This window comes from Podarcis muralis, chromosome 8, assembly GCF_964188315.1.
Source record: "Podarcis muralis chromosome 8, rPodMur119.hap1.1, whole genome shotgun sequence".
In the NCBI taxonomy this organism is placed as follows: Eukaryota; Metazoa; Chordata; class Lepidosauria; order Squamata; family Lacertidae; genus Podarcis; species Podarcis muralis.
The window spans coordinates 45,602,559-45,621,635 of record NC_135662.1 but is presented as its reverse complement, the minus strand read 5'-3'; the positions used below and the strand labels follow the sequence as shown (position 1 = coordinate 45,621,635).

General features: G+C 48.4%; 1 protein-coding gene and 1 long non-coding RNA gene across 6 annotated transcripts in view; one reads left to right on the top strand and one right to left on the bottom strand.

The window, feature by feature from the left end:
• Positions 1–2,280, bottom strand: part of LOC144328714 (uncharacterized) — a 46,583-nt gene extending 44,303 nt beyond the window's left edge. The window contains exon 1 of the long non-coding RNA XR_013393949.1: positions 2,037–2,280. This is a non-coding gene — a long non-coding RNA (uncharacterized LOC144328714). The remainder of the gene's footprint in view (positions 1–2,036) is intronic.
• A 105-nt stretch (positions 2,281–2,385) lies between these two features.
• The window catches only part of GATA6 (GATA binding protein 6), a 35,570-nt gene continuing 18,878 nt past the window's right edge, over positions 2,386–19,077 (top strand). The window contains exons 1-3 of one of the 5 annotated variants that reach the window (XM_028737196.2): positions 2,386–2,672; positions 4,897–5,900; positions 18,454–18,620. In XM_028737196.2, the coding sequence (XP_028593029.2) occupies positions 4,964–5,900; positions 18,454–18,620 (1,104 nt within the window). In that variant the 5' untranslated portion in view covers positions 2,386–2,672; positions 4,897–4,963. Of the gene's footprint in view, positions 2,673–3,120; positions 3,317–4,090; positions 4,254–4,273; positions 4,442–4,896; positions 5,901–18,453; positions 18,621–19,077 lie in introns of those variants that run through there. The other 4 variants (XM_028737194.2, XM_028737195.2, XM_077933102.1 and 1 more) reach the window with 4 other exon arrangements.

Sequence of the window (19,077 nt, the reverse complement as noted above, 5' to 3'; positions counted from 1 at the left end):
ACCGGGAAGCTGGCCCGCACCGCAGCCGAGACTGATAACGGCGACAGCCCTTCCACCACCTCTAAAGAGCGTCGACTGGAGCACCAGTTGTTTGGGGGTTTGTTTGTTTTTGCTCTCGTCCTCATAACTGCATCATAACTCCTGGGTTCTAGCCCCACGTGGGGCAAAAGATCATTGCGTTGCAGGGGTCCGACCTGATGACCCTCGTGGTCCCTTCCAGCTCTACAATTCTATGATTCTATGGTAGACAAGTGCGCAAGGGTGTACACGTGTGTGTGTTTAGGGTCGTTGCAATTTGCCACCTTAACGGTACATAGTCCCATCCTGCAGACACCCCTTAGAAGAAACTAGTATGGTTCATTGCCTGGCTCTGGTTTTTGCGCTTTGCAAATCGCTTAGAAGCCTATTCCGACATTAAGAGGTATATTTTAAAAAATTAACAACCACTCCCCCCACTGGAACTAATAACACAAATGTGTTTAAGATCTCCTTCAGCCTCTCTCAGATCTGCCCCCGAACCAAAAGACTTTTATCTCCCTGTCATCTCTCTCTTTCTCTTTCCCCCCTTGCCTTCTTTATTATATTACGCCTTCTGGATTCCACCTCCGGGCTTGCTTGACTTCTCCCGAGAGCCGAGAACACACCGAGGGCAAAGACGGGCCCTGCCAGTTTCTTCCATTGTCTTTCAGCTGAGCGAGGCTGGAGGCACGAGGAGCCGCCTCAGTCCAGAGGGAGCCAGAGGTGGGGGGGGGGGGAGCCCCGCATAAGCCCCCTTGTTCCACAGGCAAAAGTTGCTTATCTCGGAGCCCTTTGGAGAAAGAGGGGGCGGGGCGCAGCTCAGCGGCGAGGGGGAAAGTTTGGGAGACTAGAGGCTCACAAGTCAGGTCACCTTTGAGCCACTGGAGAAGTCATAGCTCTGCGGAGCCGTCGCTCCTAGCCCTGGCACGGCGGGGACGGGGGTGTCCCCAAATCGCTCAGGCGCTCTTTGGAATGGCTCCCAGCTCCTGGAGTGGATCCTTCATTCAAGTCTCCACAATCACACACACAAAACCCTGAAGCTCGCACTTTTGGGTGCAAAGGCTCCTTGCCTAGCTTCCGAGAGTGATGAAGAAGAACGGGTTCATCGTCATAGAGTTTTCATTTGTTTTTCGCAAGCAACAGTCCAGCAACTCACACAGCCTGGGGGGGGCGGTTTGCGGGTGGAGGGGGGGTCGTCATGTGCGCTTTCCATAAAGCGTAGCTTCGCCTAGGAAGTTGGATCACGGGGGCTTTGGGAGAGCACAGAGCTGTGGGGCTGTGAGCGTGTTTTGCAGCCGACCTGTCCCCGGGGCTTGCTTTGCGCAAAACTAGACGAAGGGCGAAAGCCAGCCTTCCCTGAGCAACGCTTTTCGGATCCCAGCGCCTTGTGGATCTCTGCACAGCCGTGCGCAGAAATGCGTGTTTTTGGATCATCTTGAAACTCGGTTGTTAACAAACACAACCTTCTCCATGTATGCATGAAGATGACAAAAACAGATTCGATCCATTTTTCATTTCAGGTATCTCAACTCCCGCTTCCCCTTCCAGGGAGGCTGTGAAATCGAATCACCTCTTTTATGTGTTTCTACGTCTGAGTCATTAAGTGTCATTTTCTTCTGTCATCTCCAGTAGGAAACGGCTATATTTTCTTTTTCTTTTTCCTTCACCCACTCATTCCGTTGCAATTGGAAGTTTAACCGAAATAAACTAAGGCTGTTTTCAAGAAAATGTGTTAAGCGACACATTTGCTCTCTCGCTCTCTCACACGCACTGCAGGAGTCAGACGCGAACACCGAGGCACATACATAAAATGACTGTGTATGTGTGTGATGAGCACACGCGTAAACAATAAATAAATGTATATATATGGATCCATACAGTACACAGTGTATTCTGACCAGCACACTCAAAGATTATTAAATAAAAAAACATTCATAGCAATCTAAATAGGTAGTGGCGGGGTCTCCCTATTTCCTTGTCTAGAAAATACAACAATAACACCACACGCACACACAAACCTGTCGCCCGATAAGAAATTGAGGCATCTGCGCCCAGGAGGGGCGCCGGGAAACGCAGCCCGCTCCGCCGAGGCCACGAACTTGTTTTCCGACAGATACAATTCAAAAATCCACGGAGAGAGAGCAGAGCCCGCTCCTGGGCGCAGATGCCTCGGTTTCTGGACCGACTGATGATGACAGATACCTAGTTGATAACCTCCGAGGGAAGAAGTTATTTTAATTTCCAGTCACTTTCCTGTTAAGTACCATATCGGTGTGTATGCAGTTAAGATAAGAGAGCCAAAGGCCCAGGAGAGGGAGCGAGTGGAGGAGAGGAAAGGCAGAGAGCGGCGGGCAGGGAAGGCCGAAGGAAGGAACCGAGGTCCAGGCGGGAGATCTGGCCCGGCCGGGAGACCCTGGATCTCCGCAGATGTGGTCCTGGGCAAAGAGATCTGGGTTCAGCTGCCTGGGAGGGATCAGAAGCGAAAAAGCGGGGTGGAGGCCCCTTTAACTTCAAAATAAAAGAAAACACATTTTCTCTCCTGAATCCTTCACAGGAATCTTCGCAGAGGAGCGAGGAGAAACACGAAGAAACAAAATAAAGGAAGAAATATAAATCTTATCCATGACTGAATTTAAAATCAGAGGAGGAAAATGGTTTGTGTATTTATTCACTCATTCATTTATTTACTAGGAAAAGGATGTGATACTCTGAAGCGGTAGAATAAGAGGAAACATAAAGGGGAAAGATGGAAGGGATGATATTGCGCGTGAATTCCCGAGGCAATTTTGGGAGCCGCGCATTTTGCCGGAGGGATTTTGCCTGCGCTCGGCTTTTACCGATCCTGTCCTAGCCTCCCCTCGCCTCTTTCCCCAGCACCTCATTGGCTTACAAGGGGAGGGAGGGGAGGGCTGGCTTGGCCTCTCCTCCCCAGCGCCGGCTTGCCTTCCTGGGCGCGCGCGCGGGGGGGGGGGGGGGACTGGCTGGCGCTGGGATGGGCACCCCCGCCAAGCCACACCCACCCAATCAGCTAGCCACCCCCACCGTCCTTCTTTCCCTGCCCCCACTCGCTCTCCTCGCTATTTGCTCAGAGCTCCCTGACTCCAATCAGGACTTGCTGGCTGCACTTTTCCGGCCGCGCGGAGAGAGGCGCCTCCTTTCGCTCTGCTCTTTATACGTGCAGCCGCCGCCGCCGCCGCGCAGCCCCGCTCGCCTTGCCTCTCCGCCGCCGCGCAGCCTTGCCGCCTGCAGAGACACACCCGACAAGGACCCTCGCAGAGCCGCCGCCGCCGCCACAAAGGTGCGACTGGGGAACTTGGAGAGGGAGGGGGGGGTCCCTGGACTTCTCCAGGGCCCGGCGAGGCCCCCAGCCCGGGCAGCCAGCATCCTCTTCTCGGGGTCTGCTTAATCTGCCCCGTCGGCCTCTGACCGCTGACATCTCGGCTCCCCCTACCCTGAGGAACCCACCCCCCTTTTGCGCCTTTCGCGTGAGAATTTGGGCACCTCAAGCCTCTGGGGCCGGAGAGCGGGCGAGGCTTTGCCTGCTCTGGGCGCGCGACTGCGGCGACACTGGGACGCTCCCCGGATCAATGATCTGGAGCCTGGATCGTGGGGAGGGCTGGAATAAGGCCGAGACGGCAAGCAGGGCTCGGGGCTTCCACTGGCCTGCGGACGAGGCCCCCTTCCCAAGATGCGCCGGCGGGTCCCCCTCGGCAGGCCGCGGCGAGCCGGAGAGGAGGCGCAGGAACCGTGGCTTAGACTGGCACCAACCTCCTCTGCTTCCCCCTTGGCAGTTTTGATCCTCGAGGGTGGGGGGCAACCCACACAGCCAACCCCGACCCTGCCTGCCCCGGGACCCCCAAGAAGGGAGGGTGTCACTGACCACCCCCTGACTTTCCTGCCCTTGCGCCCTTGGGCACCTTTTCTCCGCCGCCCCCGTTCGCTTGCATTGCGAATTGTTTTCATTCTGGAGCCACTCCAGTGACTCATTGGCTGAAACCAAGGAGTGGGGCAGGGCGGCGAGCGGGCTGTTGGTGGGCGGGGGTGGCTGGTCCTTGCTGAGGCGGCCCGCAGCCCCCGCCCCCTCTGGCTTTTGTCACTCGCTTTGCCCGTAAGCAAAAGGCAGCCCGGGCGGAGCGAGCGGACCCGGCGGGCGGGCGGGCAGGCTGAGCGCTGCTGCAGCTGTTCTGGGGGCAGGCGCTACGCCGGAGGGACTCCCGATCCTGGAAGACGCTGAGGTGGGACCAAGCGAGGAGTAGCCTGCTGAAATCTTCCCACCCACCCCAGACCCGCTTGCTTGCTTTGCTTTGCTTTCCTTTTGACGCGGCGCAGGCGCTGCGCTTTCCTGCTGCGTCCCCGCGGAGCTCGAAGAGCTGCGTTGCGCTGCCCGTGCGGCTGACTCCGCTGGCTCGGCTCCGTTTTGCAGGTGGGAAAGCCGAGGCTGGGGAGGAGGGAGGAGGGCCGGATTGTCCAGGGGGTCCGTGGCAGGGATGGGATTGGGGGAAGCCAAGGAGGAGGAAATGGCTCGCTTTTTGTGCTTCTTGTCCGCGAACGATCCGGGAGGACTGCGCGGCCGCCGGTGTGGGAGCGGAGAGGCGCGCACTCTCGACAGGCCTCGTTTTATTTGGTGCTTATTTTATTTAAGCTACGGCGGGCGGCTTAAAAGCCCTTTCCTGTAGCTTCGGTTGTGAGGGTCGCGGTTCCTTAGTGGTGACTGGCTAGCACTCTGCACGTGCCCAGAGGCACTCTTCGCCAACAATGTGCTTCTTAAATTGCAAGACTGAACTCGGGTGGTTGGGCAGGTGGGTGGCCGGGTGGGGAGAGCTCCGTCTACCTCTGGCTTTTGCTAACGGGCTTCCCCCCTCTTCTCTTCCTCCCTAGCTTCGAGGTAGTAGCTGCCGCCGCCGCTGCGAGGCCGAGGGAGAATTGCTGAGCGCCTCGGGGCTGGATGGCCCTGGCTGAGAGTGGTTGGTGCCTGCTGAAGCGCTGCGGCCCCGACGACTTGCCCTACTCGTTGGCACCGCGGGAGCTGCCCTGCCCTTCGCCGTCGCCCTCCTCGTCCTCGGGCTGCTCCCCTGGCGGCAGCGGTAGCGGCAGCGGCGGCGGCCGGACCTTCAAGCAGGAGCCCGGAGGAGCGCTGCAGACCTCGCAGCCGCTGGGCCTCCCCGACGGCCGGCCCTTTCTGGGCCCCTTCGTCTCCTTGGCCGCGGCGCCGTCCGGCCTTTCCAGTTGGGAGGACGTGCTGCTTTTCGCGGACCTGGATCAGGCCAACAAGCTCATCTGGTCCAGCCGCACGTCGGCCAAGCTGAGCCCGGATCCCTCGCAGCCGCTACCGCAGCAGCAGCCGCCGCCCGTCGAGGATATGTACCACCACCCGCACCCGCATCACCATCCGCATCACCAGGGCCTGCAGCCGGGCCCCTACGACGGCTCGTCCCCGGGCACGGGCGGTGCAGGCGGCGGCTTCGTCCCTTCTTCGGCAGGATCGCCCGTCTATGTGCCTACCACCCGCGTGAGCTCCATGCTGCCTTACCTGCCCAGCACCCCGGGGCCCGGGCAGGCTGGTGGCCCGGCGGCGTGGCCCCCGCAAGCGGGCCCAGAAAGCCCCTCCGCGCCCTACGGCGCCACGGGGGGCGGGTGCGCCCACCCGGCGTCGGGCCGCTTCAGCTACCCGGCCAGCAGCTCGCCGGCGAGCAACGGCGCCGCCCGGGAGTCGGCCGCCTACAGCCCCCGCGAGCAGTTCCGGCCCTTGAACGGATCCTATTACGCGCCCTACGTGGGCTCCCAGTTCACCAGCCCGGGCTGGGGAAGCCCCTTCGACAACTCCATGCTGCACTGCCTGCCCAACCGGGCCGGGCCCCTCGCCATGCGGCCTTCCAGCGCAGGTAAGGCGGGAACCAGGGGGTGGCAATCCAAAATTGGGGGAGAGAGGCAGGACAGGGAACGCAGACGGGTGGGGAGGGCAGGACACGGGAAAGGCGAAGCGTCCCATCGGGTGGGAATCCGAATTAACAAGCGGCAGAAGTTTTGCATGGAAAAGGTGTTCTGGGTCAGCAAGGATCCTAGGAAAATTAAGCAAACTGAGCGTGGGTAGATTGTTCACTCTAAAAGGTGCTGCTGTGTTTTAAAATGTGGTGCTGATGCTGATGATTTATGGTTTTTATTTGAACATGAACAGACGTTTCTAGTGTTCTTGGCTGACAAATGAGAGGCACATTTTCTACCCAGAAATCGCCACAAGCACCCAGTTCCTAATCACTTCTGCACTGTCTTGGGTCCACTGCGCTCCTTTGTGTATAATGCGGGAAAGGACCCCGAAAGTGCAAAAGAGGAGAAACGGGGATCAAAAGCTGGACGCGTTGGCCGTGGCGCTTGTGCGCAGCCAGCACAAGGCAGAAAGACGGGCGCTTGATCTTCTCTCCCCGTAACCCTCTCCCAAGTGTCCCCTTAGCTGTTGGTGGGATTCTGGCTTGGCCAGGACTCGGGAAGGATTTGTTGGGAGGCAACGGTCAGGCTTTCAGCTGCTCCTGACCGGAGGCTTGGAAGGACCGGTTCCTACTCTGGGAATAAAGAGGGCACATCCATCCAAATATTAATCATAGTCTGCCTCGAAGCGATGTACAGGAGACCCAATACAGAAAGACAAAAATGAGTTAAAGCTAGACAGTTGTAGTTCGTATTGGACATATAGAGATAGATAGATATACACAGATAGATGCTGGTGGATGTAGAGGTTTCCGTGTAAATGCTTGGTTCCCCACCCCCTTCCCCATTGCCCCAATGAACGTGGCTGGATGGTGGCCCTGTTTATGAGTAGGAAATGGATGATGGAAAAGGGGTTGTACGTGCGCGCGCGTGTCCAGATTCAGTAACTCTGAATAAATAGGTGTAACTTCCCCTTCGCCATCGAAACTATAGGGATGACATCTCTTTGAAAGCAGACAGTCCAAGACAAATTCAGGATTTAAATGTTATGGTTGTTATTTGTGTAGCTGATGGGAAACGCTCATTACGAAACCCCGGTGGAGGGAACGTCTTGGGCGAGGAGATTTGGAGAGCTGCAGTGGCAGGCGGGGAAAGGGTTAAACGCCCCCCTTCTCCTCAGGAGCCTTCAGGCTACCATCACGCGCCCTAGAGCCGACCTAACCTGCAGTTTGGGGCTAAGGAGATGGTAGGAAACTGAGGCTTTGAGCAGCGTGACCTCACCTCGTGAGCGCCGCTTTGTCGTGCTGGGTGCTGGGTTGAGAAGGGAAAGAGTTTTCCTTCCTGGGGGCTGAAATCTAAGGGTGGCGCTGGGAAAAATGGCCTCCCTTTTCTCGCCCCGGGGAGTTCGCCTGAGATGGGGTGGCATTAAAATGCTATAGGGCTATTCCGGGGAGGGAAGCAGGCAGCCTCATTAAACTTACCTTTAGAATCCTTTGACTTTCGGACGAAGATCTTTAAAAGCCATAAAACATATTAAAATGTGTGAATGTGTGGGTGTTAAAATGATTGTCCGCTAAAACTTATTTATTAGAATCAGGCATTTAAGTTTGCTTAGTCCTAAGGTGCCTGTTCAGAGTTGAATGTTCAGCATAAATTCAGTGAATATACAGGATAAAGAGCAATTGGATAACCTTAAAGCGAAATGTTGTTTATCCCAAATTGGTGGGGCAAATGCAGAATTTCAGCTGCTTTTTAAGATACGGCTAGTAGTGGCCACAATTCGCTAGTGAGAATTGCAAGGAGGTTTCTGGGGTCCTCATTTCTATATGTGAAAATCAGACCCACCTAAGGAGTAAAAAAACCCACTGTTTTACTCTGTGGTGGTTATTATTCACAAAATTTAACTCCTCCTACTGATCTCCCTAAATAAAATAATGGCATAAATAAATATCTGGTTGTCATATTTATTTTATTTAAAAAGAATAAAGCAATTAGAATTCCCCCAATTAAGATTCCCCCCCTTCAAATAGAGATTCCCATTTGGAAGCAGTCAGTAATATCATTCCACGTAGGTTCCTTTAAAAGTGATTTGTCTTAATCCTTTGATCAAATGGTTGGGAAAGGACCCTGAGGAGAAATGTCTGGGTGTCAGATATATTTTTAAACCAAACTTTTGGACAGGATATTTTGGACTTCATTCTAGTAATCTACTTTTTAAAAAAAGGTCTTCCAATTTCATACAAAACATCTGTAATTTAGTTCACAACATTTACCACCACCCACCTACCTGCTTCACCTGTGTGAAAGCCTCACCGTTTGCGTTTCCTAGTGATAGAGAATTAGCACAAGGCCTCCCACCCTGACTTGGTTAGCCCAGGGTAAATGGGTAAAATGTGTCTAGTCTATTGGCTAATAATATAATTCCTTTTGGGTTTAGCCACAAAAAAAGAGGACACTGCATAAGAATGTAGCAAGTCCCTGGGTTGAACAGAACTTTAATGGGATGGTTGAAAGAGAAGGTATCACTTCATTATACCTTTTTCAGATAACATCTTTTTTTTTTTAAGTAGATTTAGGAGCCGCAAAGCCATCCCATATATCCATTTAGTTGGAAGTTAGGTGTTTCATTTTAATATAGCTTGGGGACCTTGTGTTGTGGGAAATGATTGATAATTTAATTAAACTAATATTAAGCAATGCGTTGGAAGATATTTTGGACCTTAATTGGCCATTTCTATAATCGTAATTTCATTTATTGAGAAAGATATTTTGGACCAGTTGAGATCGCTAAGGAACTGGACCCTTTTTTGCTTCTCGTAGTGACGTCTTTTACTTACTTTCTTAAATAGATAACATTTATTCCCCCACCTTTAAACTGTACAGTAGTTAGCAAGACCTACTGTAAAAAGAAAAGGGGGGAAAAGATGGCTGCCTGTATATCTGAAATGCCACATACATGCTGACATATGTGCCAAAAGACAAGTCACAAACAGCTGGGACCCTTCCGGAGCTGCCAAACACTTGGCAACTACCTTCCACCATCTCACACCAGGCTGCTCAGAATGGATTTTGTCAAATGGACCTTTATTGGGTGAGGGTGGAGGAGAGAGAGGTCTGTCACATAGCGCCAGGCATTAAGCAAGGCAAGGATAAATGTGCAGGGCTGGGCGACTGGTTTTTCTTTAAAGGGTCCAATATTTTAACTTCTACAAAGTCCTGGCTGCTGGATCAGGCTGAAGACCCATCTGGTCCAACAATCCTGGTCTTCCAGAAGCCAACCCAAAGGTTCTGGGAAGCCCAGTTGAAGGACATGAGCCCGCTTGCAACAGCTGCGATTCCCAACAGCTGGTATAATAACCTAGAGTCGTACTGCCTTGATTGCCAAGTAATGGCTTTCTTTTAAATCTCGTAATAACCCCGGCCAGAATTTAAATAAAGGGGTGGGACACCTTTAAAAAAATAAAATTAAATCTAAAACCGAATCGCTCGGGTTCTTTTCACATGCAACCCTAGAACGCCGCCCCCGCCCCTGTCCCCTGTTGAGAACAATGGACCAAGCCCAAAGCGCCCTGATAAGATAGAAACCTTTGAAAACTGGCTTTATTATAGTTTTTCTCAACGCTTAGCATCGATGTTCTCCTGGCGAGGTGTGAAAAAATAGCTTAAAGGGAGAGACGGAGATATCTGTCCGCCACCAATTTCTCCACCCTCCCCTTACTCTTGAGGGAGAGAAAATGTGCTCATTGTATTAAACCACAATAGGCTGCGCAATTGCTGCCGTTGTTGTTTTTTCTCCTGCAGACAAAAATCCCGGGATCGTCTCCCCGGGCATTTCTTTGCAAAACCCAACTCGAGGAAGTTAACCTAATCAAGGGCCTACTTGGCTGCAAGATTGTGCCTTCAAACGGCTGGGAATGATTGAATCAGTTTCAAGGTTGGGCGCTCCAAAGCCCCTTGCTCTATTATCCCTTCGATTTGACTAGGAACCGGTTTTATTTGACTTGGCAAAAAAAGGGGGGGGGAGTGGGAGGGGAAGAAGAGAGGACTGTGTGTCTTAAATTAGTTCATCTGCATCTAGGGGACGTGTCTCTGCAAAATACAAAAACTCAGGCTGCTAGCTGGTTAAAGTTCAGTGAGTGCTTTTTAGCCCATTGATTGATTGGGTAACCTTTTAAAACAAACATTAGTTTCTCAATACCGCATTGTTGTAAAAAAAAAAAAAAAAGCACCCAGGATGATTTTCCAAAATCAATTAGGAGAACTGTGAATTAAATTAAGCATCTTTTTTTTTTTTTTTGCTATATAATGCAGAAGAATCAAATACTGTATTGCATTTTTGAAAAATAATTTATCTAAATTCGCTGAATTCAATACTATGATAAAATCAGAATGGAAAGCCCTGGTGTTGAAAAATAAGTGTTTAAAGATTAATATATTAACCATTGGTGCTGAATCATTTCAGAAGAAACCCCAACAACTCACCCCAAATTTGTGTCACTGAACTAAATTGAAAGCAGGGTATACTCATTTTTATATTTTAAAAAAACCTTTAAATATTTGCTTCACTCCTTTTTTGAATGAAACAAATATTTAAAGGGAGTTGATTTTTTAAAAAACCAAGTATACCGTACTTATAGTTTATTTTAGTGACACAAAGCTTTTTACTACTCTAAATTAAAACTAGTCCATTGCCTCACAGTAAAAATGCTTCCCACCTGTCTATACCCAACTCAGTCTTAACTGTGTGGGACTTTACTGTATCCATGATGTGATATCTAGAAAGATGTTGCTTTTTCAAAAAATCAGAGTTCTCTTTAGAGTCCCTAAAAGCCTTTGTTCCAGTTCTAAATAGACTTAATGTATTTAGAAATGAATTCAACAGGGGGGACCTTACTGCGGAGTTACTGTGTAACTGTTCCCAGAACATTTGAGGAAGTAGGCTGTTGCCTTAGAAAACTCACTGCAAGCAGTTACATTCTGATCCTTCCTACAATACCAAGGCCAAGTATTGGGCTCTCCATATGCTACCTTTGTAACTGGTGCAGAACAATAGTTGTAGGCAAGATATTATCAGTAAGCGTCCCTGGATCTAATCTTAACTGAGCCATGGAGTCACTGGGTGGTCTTGCACTAATTACTGTCTCTCACTTAACCTCTTCTACTCCTTGGTCAGTAATATTGACACAGTCGTAACCTACCTAACTCGGGTCTAAGTGAAGATCCTTGGGGAAATGTGTAAATGTTGCTTAGCCAGTATTGATGGTAAAAAATAAGGATTGTCCCAAGTTCTGTTGGACAAGCTAAATTTTGATGCTTATGGTGGTGGTGGGGGGGGGAGAGATTTGATAGCCACCCTCTGATGCAGATTGAGGGAGTCCTCATTGTTTGTGTGTAAAACACTGTAGGAGGGGAGCCTTTGGATCACAGCCAATACATGCAGTGAAGGCATCCTATGTACATTGACTAAAGCGAAGGCCCATTAATCTAAACGGTACTTATAATGCAATCCTATACTTGTATGCTCAGCCCCACAGAGTTCAGCAGGACAATATAAAGTAATTGGGGACATGGAGGGATGCAAGGGACAGATTTGCTTCTGGAGCCCCGATGCCATTGGTGGTTGGGGCCAGAGGCAAAAGCAGGTAGAGCAATGGCTGTAGTTGTGACCTTTGTTACTTTCTACACATTTGGTGCCCCTGGAGTATGGGGCTGCAACCTCACTTACGTAGAAACATGCATAAGATTGTAGCACACGGCTGCGATCCTGCACACACTTACCTTCAAGTGGTTTTTAAGGAGACTCGCTTTATAGGATCATTCTTTCATTGAAATACTTCTATACAGAGTACTCTGAGCTCCATTGGAGGGACACTAAATCACAACAATTTTTACCACTGTCACTATCCTTGCAGAGTCTGGGAATAAGATGTACTTTGCTTTTCCTGCGCACAGTTTATTTTGGAAACTGTCACTAATAAACAAGTACACTGGGAAATTCTTTGTGTAAAGTAAAACTGAATAAAACAGAACGTAAGTCTGAACCTCGTCCACTCACTTCTCAAGGAGAGTGAGTCGGGGGACTGTATTGCCATTCAGCCTAGGCATACAGCTGATGCAGACCAAATTTATATTGCAATGCACATGTCAGTGCTGTTTTTAACCTGCATCGGCATAACCTCTGTGCAAAGAAATTTGCTTCCGCGCACCTTGCTAGATCAATATGTTTAAGTAGATTTCCTATATGTTTTACAGTAAATTTCCTGTATTTTTTTTTTTTTAGTTCTTAATAGGGTAGAAAGATCTATACCAGCTGAAAGGCTCCTGTCTCCTCCTCTCCCAGTTTTAGAACAGCTTCTAGTCAATGTAGCAAACACTTGAGTGACTAAAATGGACTAAATGGGCCAACTCAGTGCCTGGCAGATTCCTCTGTTACTAAATCGTGCAGGACAAGGGCCAGAATTTTGTTGGGGGATAGTGTTGTTGTGTTAAACTTTTGTGTATACACACATTTCTCTTGCAAGTCGGCATTCTGTAAATTGTTCTTGCAAGAAAAGTAATTTTAGATCAATATTTTTAAAACTTCAGCTATGTCTACAAAGACACTGTTCTGAAAAATGGATCAAAATAGTTTAATATAGTTTATTGACTGTTCGTGCTAAATAAGCACAGCTCTTTTTGGAATCTAGGTTATGTCCATAAGCATACCTGCTTGCATGCTAAACATCATGTTAGCCTGCTTAGATGGGACATACCAGCCTTGATTTTTAAGCCATCTATCAAGTAAGTGAACACAATAAACAGTACTGCACCTTGCAATGGCAGCTACAAACATAATGCATATTAATATAGATTCCAGCTTGGGGGCGTTGAAAGAACGAGGATCTCACAACTAATTAGCTCAAATAATTAATATTAAATTAAGTGCAACCATGAGAGATGCATGTTACCCAAAATCTGTTCACAGAGTAGATTTTTGATCTGGATTTTAATCATTATGCCAAATCATTGCTAGTTTATGAAATCCAGAATTCTAACGTACGTTTTAAGAAAACAAATGAGCACAAAATTAATTTGGTTTTTTAATGGGAATAAAGTAAAGAGTGTATTAATTTAAATTTTATAAATGGCTACATTATATTTGTGCCGCTAAGCAAGATACATGGAAGCAGACTCCACTAAAACTCATGAGGCTTGTTTCCAAATAAACTTATTTAGAATACATTTATTTTTTATAGCAGTTTCTCACTATTTAAAACATCAGTTTTAATGGATAAACTTAACCTAGGGAGTTGAATATTATGGGTGGAACCTGGAACCATACTTAACTGCAGCAGACTACTGAAATGTCCTAAAATCTCCCATGTCTGTGTAAAGTGAGTGGTCTACCTGACAAATTTGTTGTGAGGACAACCAGATAAAGATCTGAAGCATTTGTAATTTTTTAAAATAATTTTAAAATAATTTGTTATTTATAAAACCTTTTTTTATTATAGAAGAGGAGTAGAGGGACGTCTTGTTGTCTCGTGTAAACTCGTTTTCTTCAGGATAAGACACAGCGTGTGTGTGTGTTGTTTTTTGCACGGGGAGTGATCTCACTGTTTGACTCCAGTGTCCTTGAAGCCGTGGCACGTGAGTCTTGTAGTGCAGAGATGAATAGATTTCTTCAGGAGCTATTCAAAAACTACAGGCTGACGTTGCACCAGGAATGAGTCCTGGCCTGCTGCGATTTCGCCTGTTCCATTTCTGCTCCTTTCCAAAAGACAAGATCTTTGGGGAAAGGGGGGGAGGGGGCTGGTGTCTCTCGCCCCGCCAGGATTTCGACTCCCCCATTCTTGTCGTTAAACACGAATCGCAAAGACTCCTTTGACATTTACGAGGTCCCTTTCACTTTCTTGCGTGCCCAAGAGCAGAAAACTAGGGCTGCAGGTAAAGGACAGGAGAGGCCGTTGAAACTGTTTCAAGCTATTTGCGCAGGGAGCTCAATGGGAGGAAAGTTACTTCCAGGCTTGCAGTCGTGCCCATTTTCCATCGGCTTCTCCTAAGGCAATTTCCAAGTAGGAAAAAGCAGGAACGGCATTTCTCTAGTTCCTCTCGGTAGCAGGGAGATTTTATATGTGGGGGCCGGGTTCTGCTTTCTGGAAACCCTTTTGAGAATTAACCATGGATTCCCAGAAAGACTGAAAAACTGGGATATTTTTTCTTGAGGGTGGGAGGGAGAAGGATCATATATTCTCTAGATACGGACTTATCTTGCGGTGACTGAACTTTTGTGATAAAATCAGGCTGTGATCAGCAGCAGACATACTTGGCGGGTGCCTAGGGACACTCAGAGGACGGCTTTTCCCCAAAGGTGCCATCAATTTACTTGAAATTACCCCTCCCCCCAAAAAAATAATAATCTGGTGGCATCTTAAAGGGGACAGTGTATTCCTATGCAGATCTATTCACAAGGGAGTCCCATTTAATTCAATGGGGCGAACTCCCAGGAAAACGGATATTTGATTGTAACCTAAGAGGTGTTTTGTGTGTGTGTTTAATGGCATAGACTTCTGTGATTATGAACTCCGGCTGGCAGATTGGTGTTAGCATTTTATTTTATTTTTGCGGTAACAAAGAAACGCGGCTAGCCCTCTGGAGTTGATCGTTCCAACTCCCTTCGCAATTCGCATCCACTTCGACACCATCAATACCTCTCAACTCGCAGCTTAAGTCCAGTTCTGTCCTCTGGTCAGAAAAATAGTCAGAAGCGGGCCGACCTTTGCACAGAGGCAAAACCTCCGATCTTTTGCAGAAGCTTCTCAGTACGTCGCCTGCCCGCGCTTTTCCACAGACCCCTTTTATTTCAGTTCCGCAGGTTTTAGGGGGGGGGGGTTGGGGGGGGGAGAACGTCCCCTGGGATTTGCCAGAAACCTTCCAGGTCCTCTCAACATCCCGTTCTCCAACGAAGTACATGGATTTTTTTTTGGGGGGGGGGAACGTTAGGCTTTCGCAGCGACTTAATCGTCTCCCCGTCCATTGATTTAAATGGAGTTTCCTCCCCCTTTCCAAAGAAACTGCTTGGGGGGCTAAAGCCCCTTGCAACTTGGCCCCAAAGGCAAATAGTGGGGATTTCAAGGGAGCCTGGAGCAGCCTGATCCCAAGCATAATTAAATCACCCACCGATTTCAATATAATTTTATTAGAATCAATAACCCGCGTTTTTATATAAAAACCGCATGTTATGTTTTATTGCACTTGCACATTTATGTTGGACACCGCCTTGATATTTCACGAGGCGGTCTATAAAGATTTCTATTAATCCATCAATAAAGGCACGCTCTCCTTGAGGGGGAAGCTGAACTCCTGTGCAAATTACTCCAAATATGTACCCAGTTTTGACAATAAATTCCAGCGCATTCAAGGGGGCGAACTCCCCATTAAGTGCATGTATTCTGAGGCTCACTTACGCGGCATTAAGAACCGCTGAACTCGGAGGGACTGACTTTGTGCAAGTAAGCTTGCCCAAGATCGGGCTGCATGCGGATCCCTCCCTGGAAATGAAAAACAAAAACCCTTGTATCTATAGATCTACAGAGAAATGCGCTGGGGAAATTGCGGCTTTTAAAATCGCGACAGGGAATTCCCAGCCCTCGACTTAGGGTCGGGAACACGTTGTCCTCCGTTATAAGCCACGCCATTTTTTGGCTTGGATTTCAAGGAAATCCGGAGCGATAGCAGAAATTTAGTTATTAATGTTCCAGGTCGCGATCCCAGCAAGGGACCATCCGTCTAGATAAGCGGTGTAAACCAAGGAGCGCGCGCGAATTGCGAAGTGACTCCGATTTAAATCTCTTCAGAGAGGAGAAGACAGGGACAAATTAAAATAAAAGATGCTTAAGGCGGCAATCCTAAACGCACTTATTCTAGAGTTAGCCCCATGGAGCAAGTGCAGATTTACTTCTGAGTCAAGGCACCACTCGTAAGCATTGCACCGCAAATGCACCGTGTTTCCTGGGCAAGTCCTGTTGTTTTCCCATTTGGGTCTCCATCCTTACTCGGAAGGAAGCCTATCTGAAATTGCTAAGGTTTACTTAGCATTTTGCGCAGCGTTTGCTGTGAGAACAGCGCAAAAAGTTGCTGAAGCCAGAAAGCATCGCCAAAACCAAAGGCAGAAACTAATTTTGCTGGATTTTTAAAAGCTTGCTTTGGGTGATCTCTTTCCTGAGCCCGCTGCCGCGAGCCGATCCCCGCAGACGGAAGGGAGACATGCGAGCTATTCAAAGCAGTCACGTCGGAAGACGAGATAGTAGCTGGGGAAGAACCGCAAAGGACTGGGGGGGGGGGGGGAGAGGGCACGACCGCCTTCCTGCCTGCGGTTCTCCTCGCCTCCAAGGCTGCTGGCTCGAGTTTTCCAGGGAACACCCAGATTCAGCAAATGCTGAATTTGCCTCCCATTTCTTGACCAGAGCGCCTGACTTGGGTGGGAGAGAAGGAGGAAGGGGATTGCAGCATTGCGAAAGAGATACCTGACCTTCCCTCCGGCTGCTGCTCCGGCTCCTTCCCTCATGACTACAATCCTCTCTAAATTGGAATTTATTTTTTTTAAGCCCCAATTGAAAGGATCATGTTTTTACAATTTGCTGCAAAGTAAAGGCAGGCTTACTGTTTCTGAACGCAAGCCGGAGAAGTAGGGCGACAGGATCCATTTATTACTTTCATTATTGAACAGTACCAAGGACAGGCAAGATCAAGATGGGAGAATACTCTGCAAATTTAGTGTCCAAGTAGATGGTTGATGGGAATGGGAAGAAATGGGAGCCGGTTACATCTCGGCTGGCAGGACTGTTCTCTTGCAGACAGACCTCTATGTCCCCAACCTAAAACAGCCTCTCAGTAGTTCCAGGCGCAGGAACCAGATCCAGCGACAAGGCCAGATAGAGGGAGGGCCACTCTCTCCCTGTGCCTACTCTGGCAACACAATATCAGGGGTTCATTGATCTGCTCATCTTGCAAAGTTATATACACCACTATCTGCCCCTCCCCCCCATCTAAGGCAAACAGGCCAGTCTCTGTGTGAAGGAATAGGGAGATACAAATTTGACACCAGCAATGGCAATATATAAACCAAGAGGAGAACATTTCGGTCTGCCGGGACTCTCTTGTCACTGATATTAAGGTGGCTGTAAAGGAACGTCAAAGGGAGGCCCCTTAGGGAAACGTGATTCACACCTTGAGTTCAGCTCTGCTCCTTTGGGTCTGATCAAGCCCCAAATGATCACATTCGGACTCCTTGGGGACTTGCAATTCAGTTTCAACCTGGAGCCTCCCTTTAAAATCACCAGCATTTGATTGTTTCTGCTTCTTATTTATTACCCCCACCCCCCTTTTCCCTGACAGGAGACTCAAGATGGCTTACATATAAAAATGAGAACAGCTAAAACCAGAAAAACCCAGTTGTTTCTTTGACGCTTGGTGCTAAGTTTTTAAAGGGTCACTGAGCTTATTCTGCCTACATCCCAGCTAAGAAGGTCCGGGTGGGGGTTTGTGTGGCTGCATGGGAACTGTATGCACACTACTTTGGGTTCTATAATGGAAGAAAAATGGTGTGTGTGTGTGTGTGTGTGTGTGTGTGTGTGTGTGTGTGTGTGTATATATATATATATATATATATATATATATATATATATATATATACCTGCAACTGAGAATTATAAGTCTCTGTTTTTGCTGTCAGAAATGACTCTGGTAACTACTTTGGAAAGTGTGCTGCCTTGGGGTTTTAGTGTCAGACTTAGACTGGGGGGTGGGGAGAGAGATCTGGGTTCAAATCCCCTCCCATGAAGCTTTGTTTGGTTGATCTTGAACCATTCACTACCTCTTACCCTACACAGGGTTGTTGTGATTGTAAAATGAGCAGGGGGAATAGCTATCTATACGTTGCGCCTTGGAGAAAAGCTGTTATAAATATTATTAAAGACATTTAATTTGCTGAACTTCATTCGGGGGGGGGGGAGGGGAGCTCCACTGGTTTTAGGCTTCTGAGCAGAATCTGATCCTAACCACTTTAGTTGATTTTATTCTCTTAGCTCAGCGAGCTTGCAGCCAGACAGCATATGTGTGTTTACTTTTAAGTAAGTCCTGCTATGTTCATTGGTGCTAACTCCCAGGTGCTATGTTCATTGGTGCTAACTCCCAGGTAAACTTGGATAGGATGACTGCAGCTTCTAAATGTATCTAATGTGCACTTTGAATCCTTCTGTGAAGATATGGATTGATTGGGGGGCTGCAGGGCCCCACTTGGAAATTTAGTGTGGCTTTTTTCACTTCGCTGTTTTGACTGTGATGCTAACCCATGGGGTGCACTCCTTGGCCCCTGGATGTGATGGGACTAGCCGCTCTGTCTTTGGGGAGGGAGAGCAATCCAGCTGATTTCTTTTTTGAGGGTGGAGAGGGGCAAGATAACTCCAGAGCAGTCAGCTGAGACTCTGCATGACTTCCAAGCTAACCCAGCCTCTTTGCCCCTCTCCGCTACAGAGCTTCTGGAGGATCTCTCTGAGAGCCGGGAATGTGTCAACTGTGGCTCCTACCAGACCCCCCTGTGGAGAAGGGATGGAACTGGTAACTATCTCTGCAATGCTTGTGGGCTGTACACCAAAATGAATGGACTTAGCAGGCCTCTCATCAAGCCTCATAAGAGAGTGGTGAGTATCAGTGAGGTGGGTGAAAGACTGAAGGGTCTTTTCCCTGTCTCCACCCAGATCCAGGAATTCATTTACCCTCTCCCCCTCCTGCTTAAACATTGTGTTTCAATATTTTTCTATTGCAAAACAAGCTGCTTGAAATCAATAGCCCTGTGCAGACCCACAGTATCAGAACCACAACTTCTTGCTTCATTTTAAGAGCTACTTGCTGTGTGGAAGGTTTGCACTGACAAACAGATGGCAATTAAAATCCGAAAAATCTAAAAGCAGTTACACAGTTAAAAACGTCCTGAAAGAAGTTGTACTTTAAACTTTTGCACTGCAAACAAATGTCTTACAAAAATCAAAGGTTTTGGATTTTTGTCCAGTTCTGCCATTCATTGAAACACGACCTAAATTAGGCTGTTTTATAGAAGTAGCCAACTTGAACTTGGATTTAGCAATGAAATGAAATGAT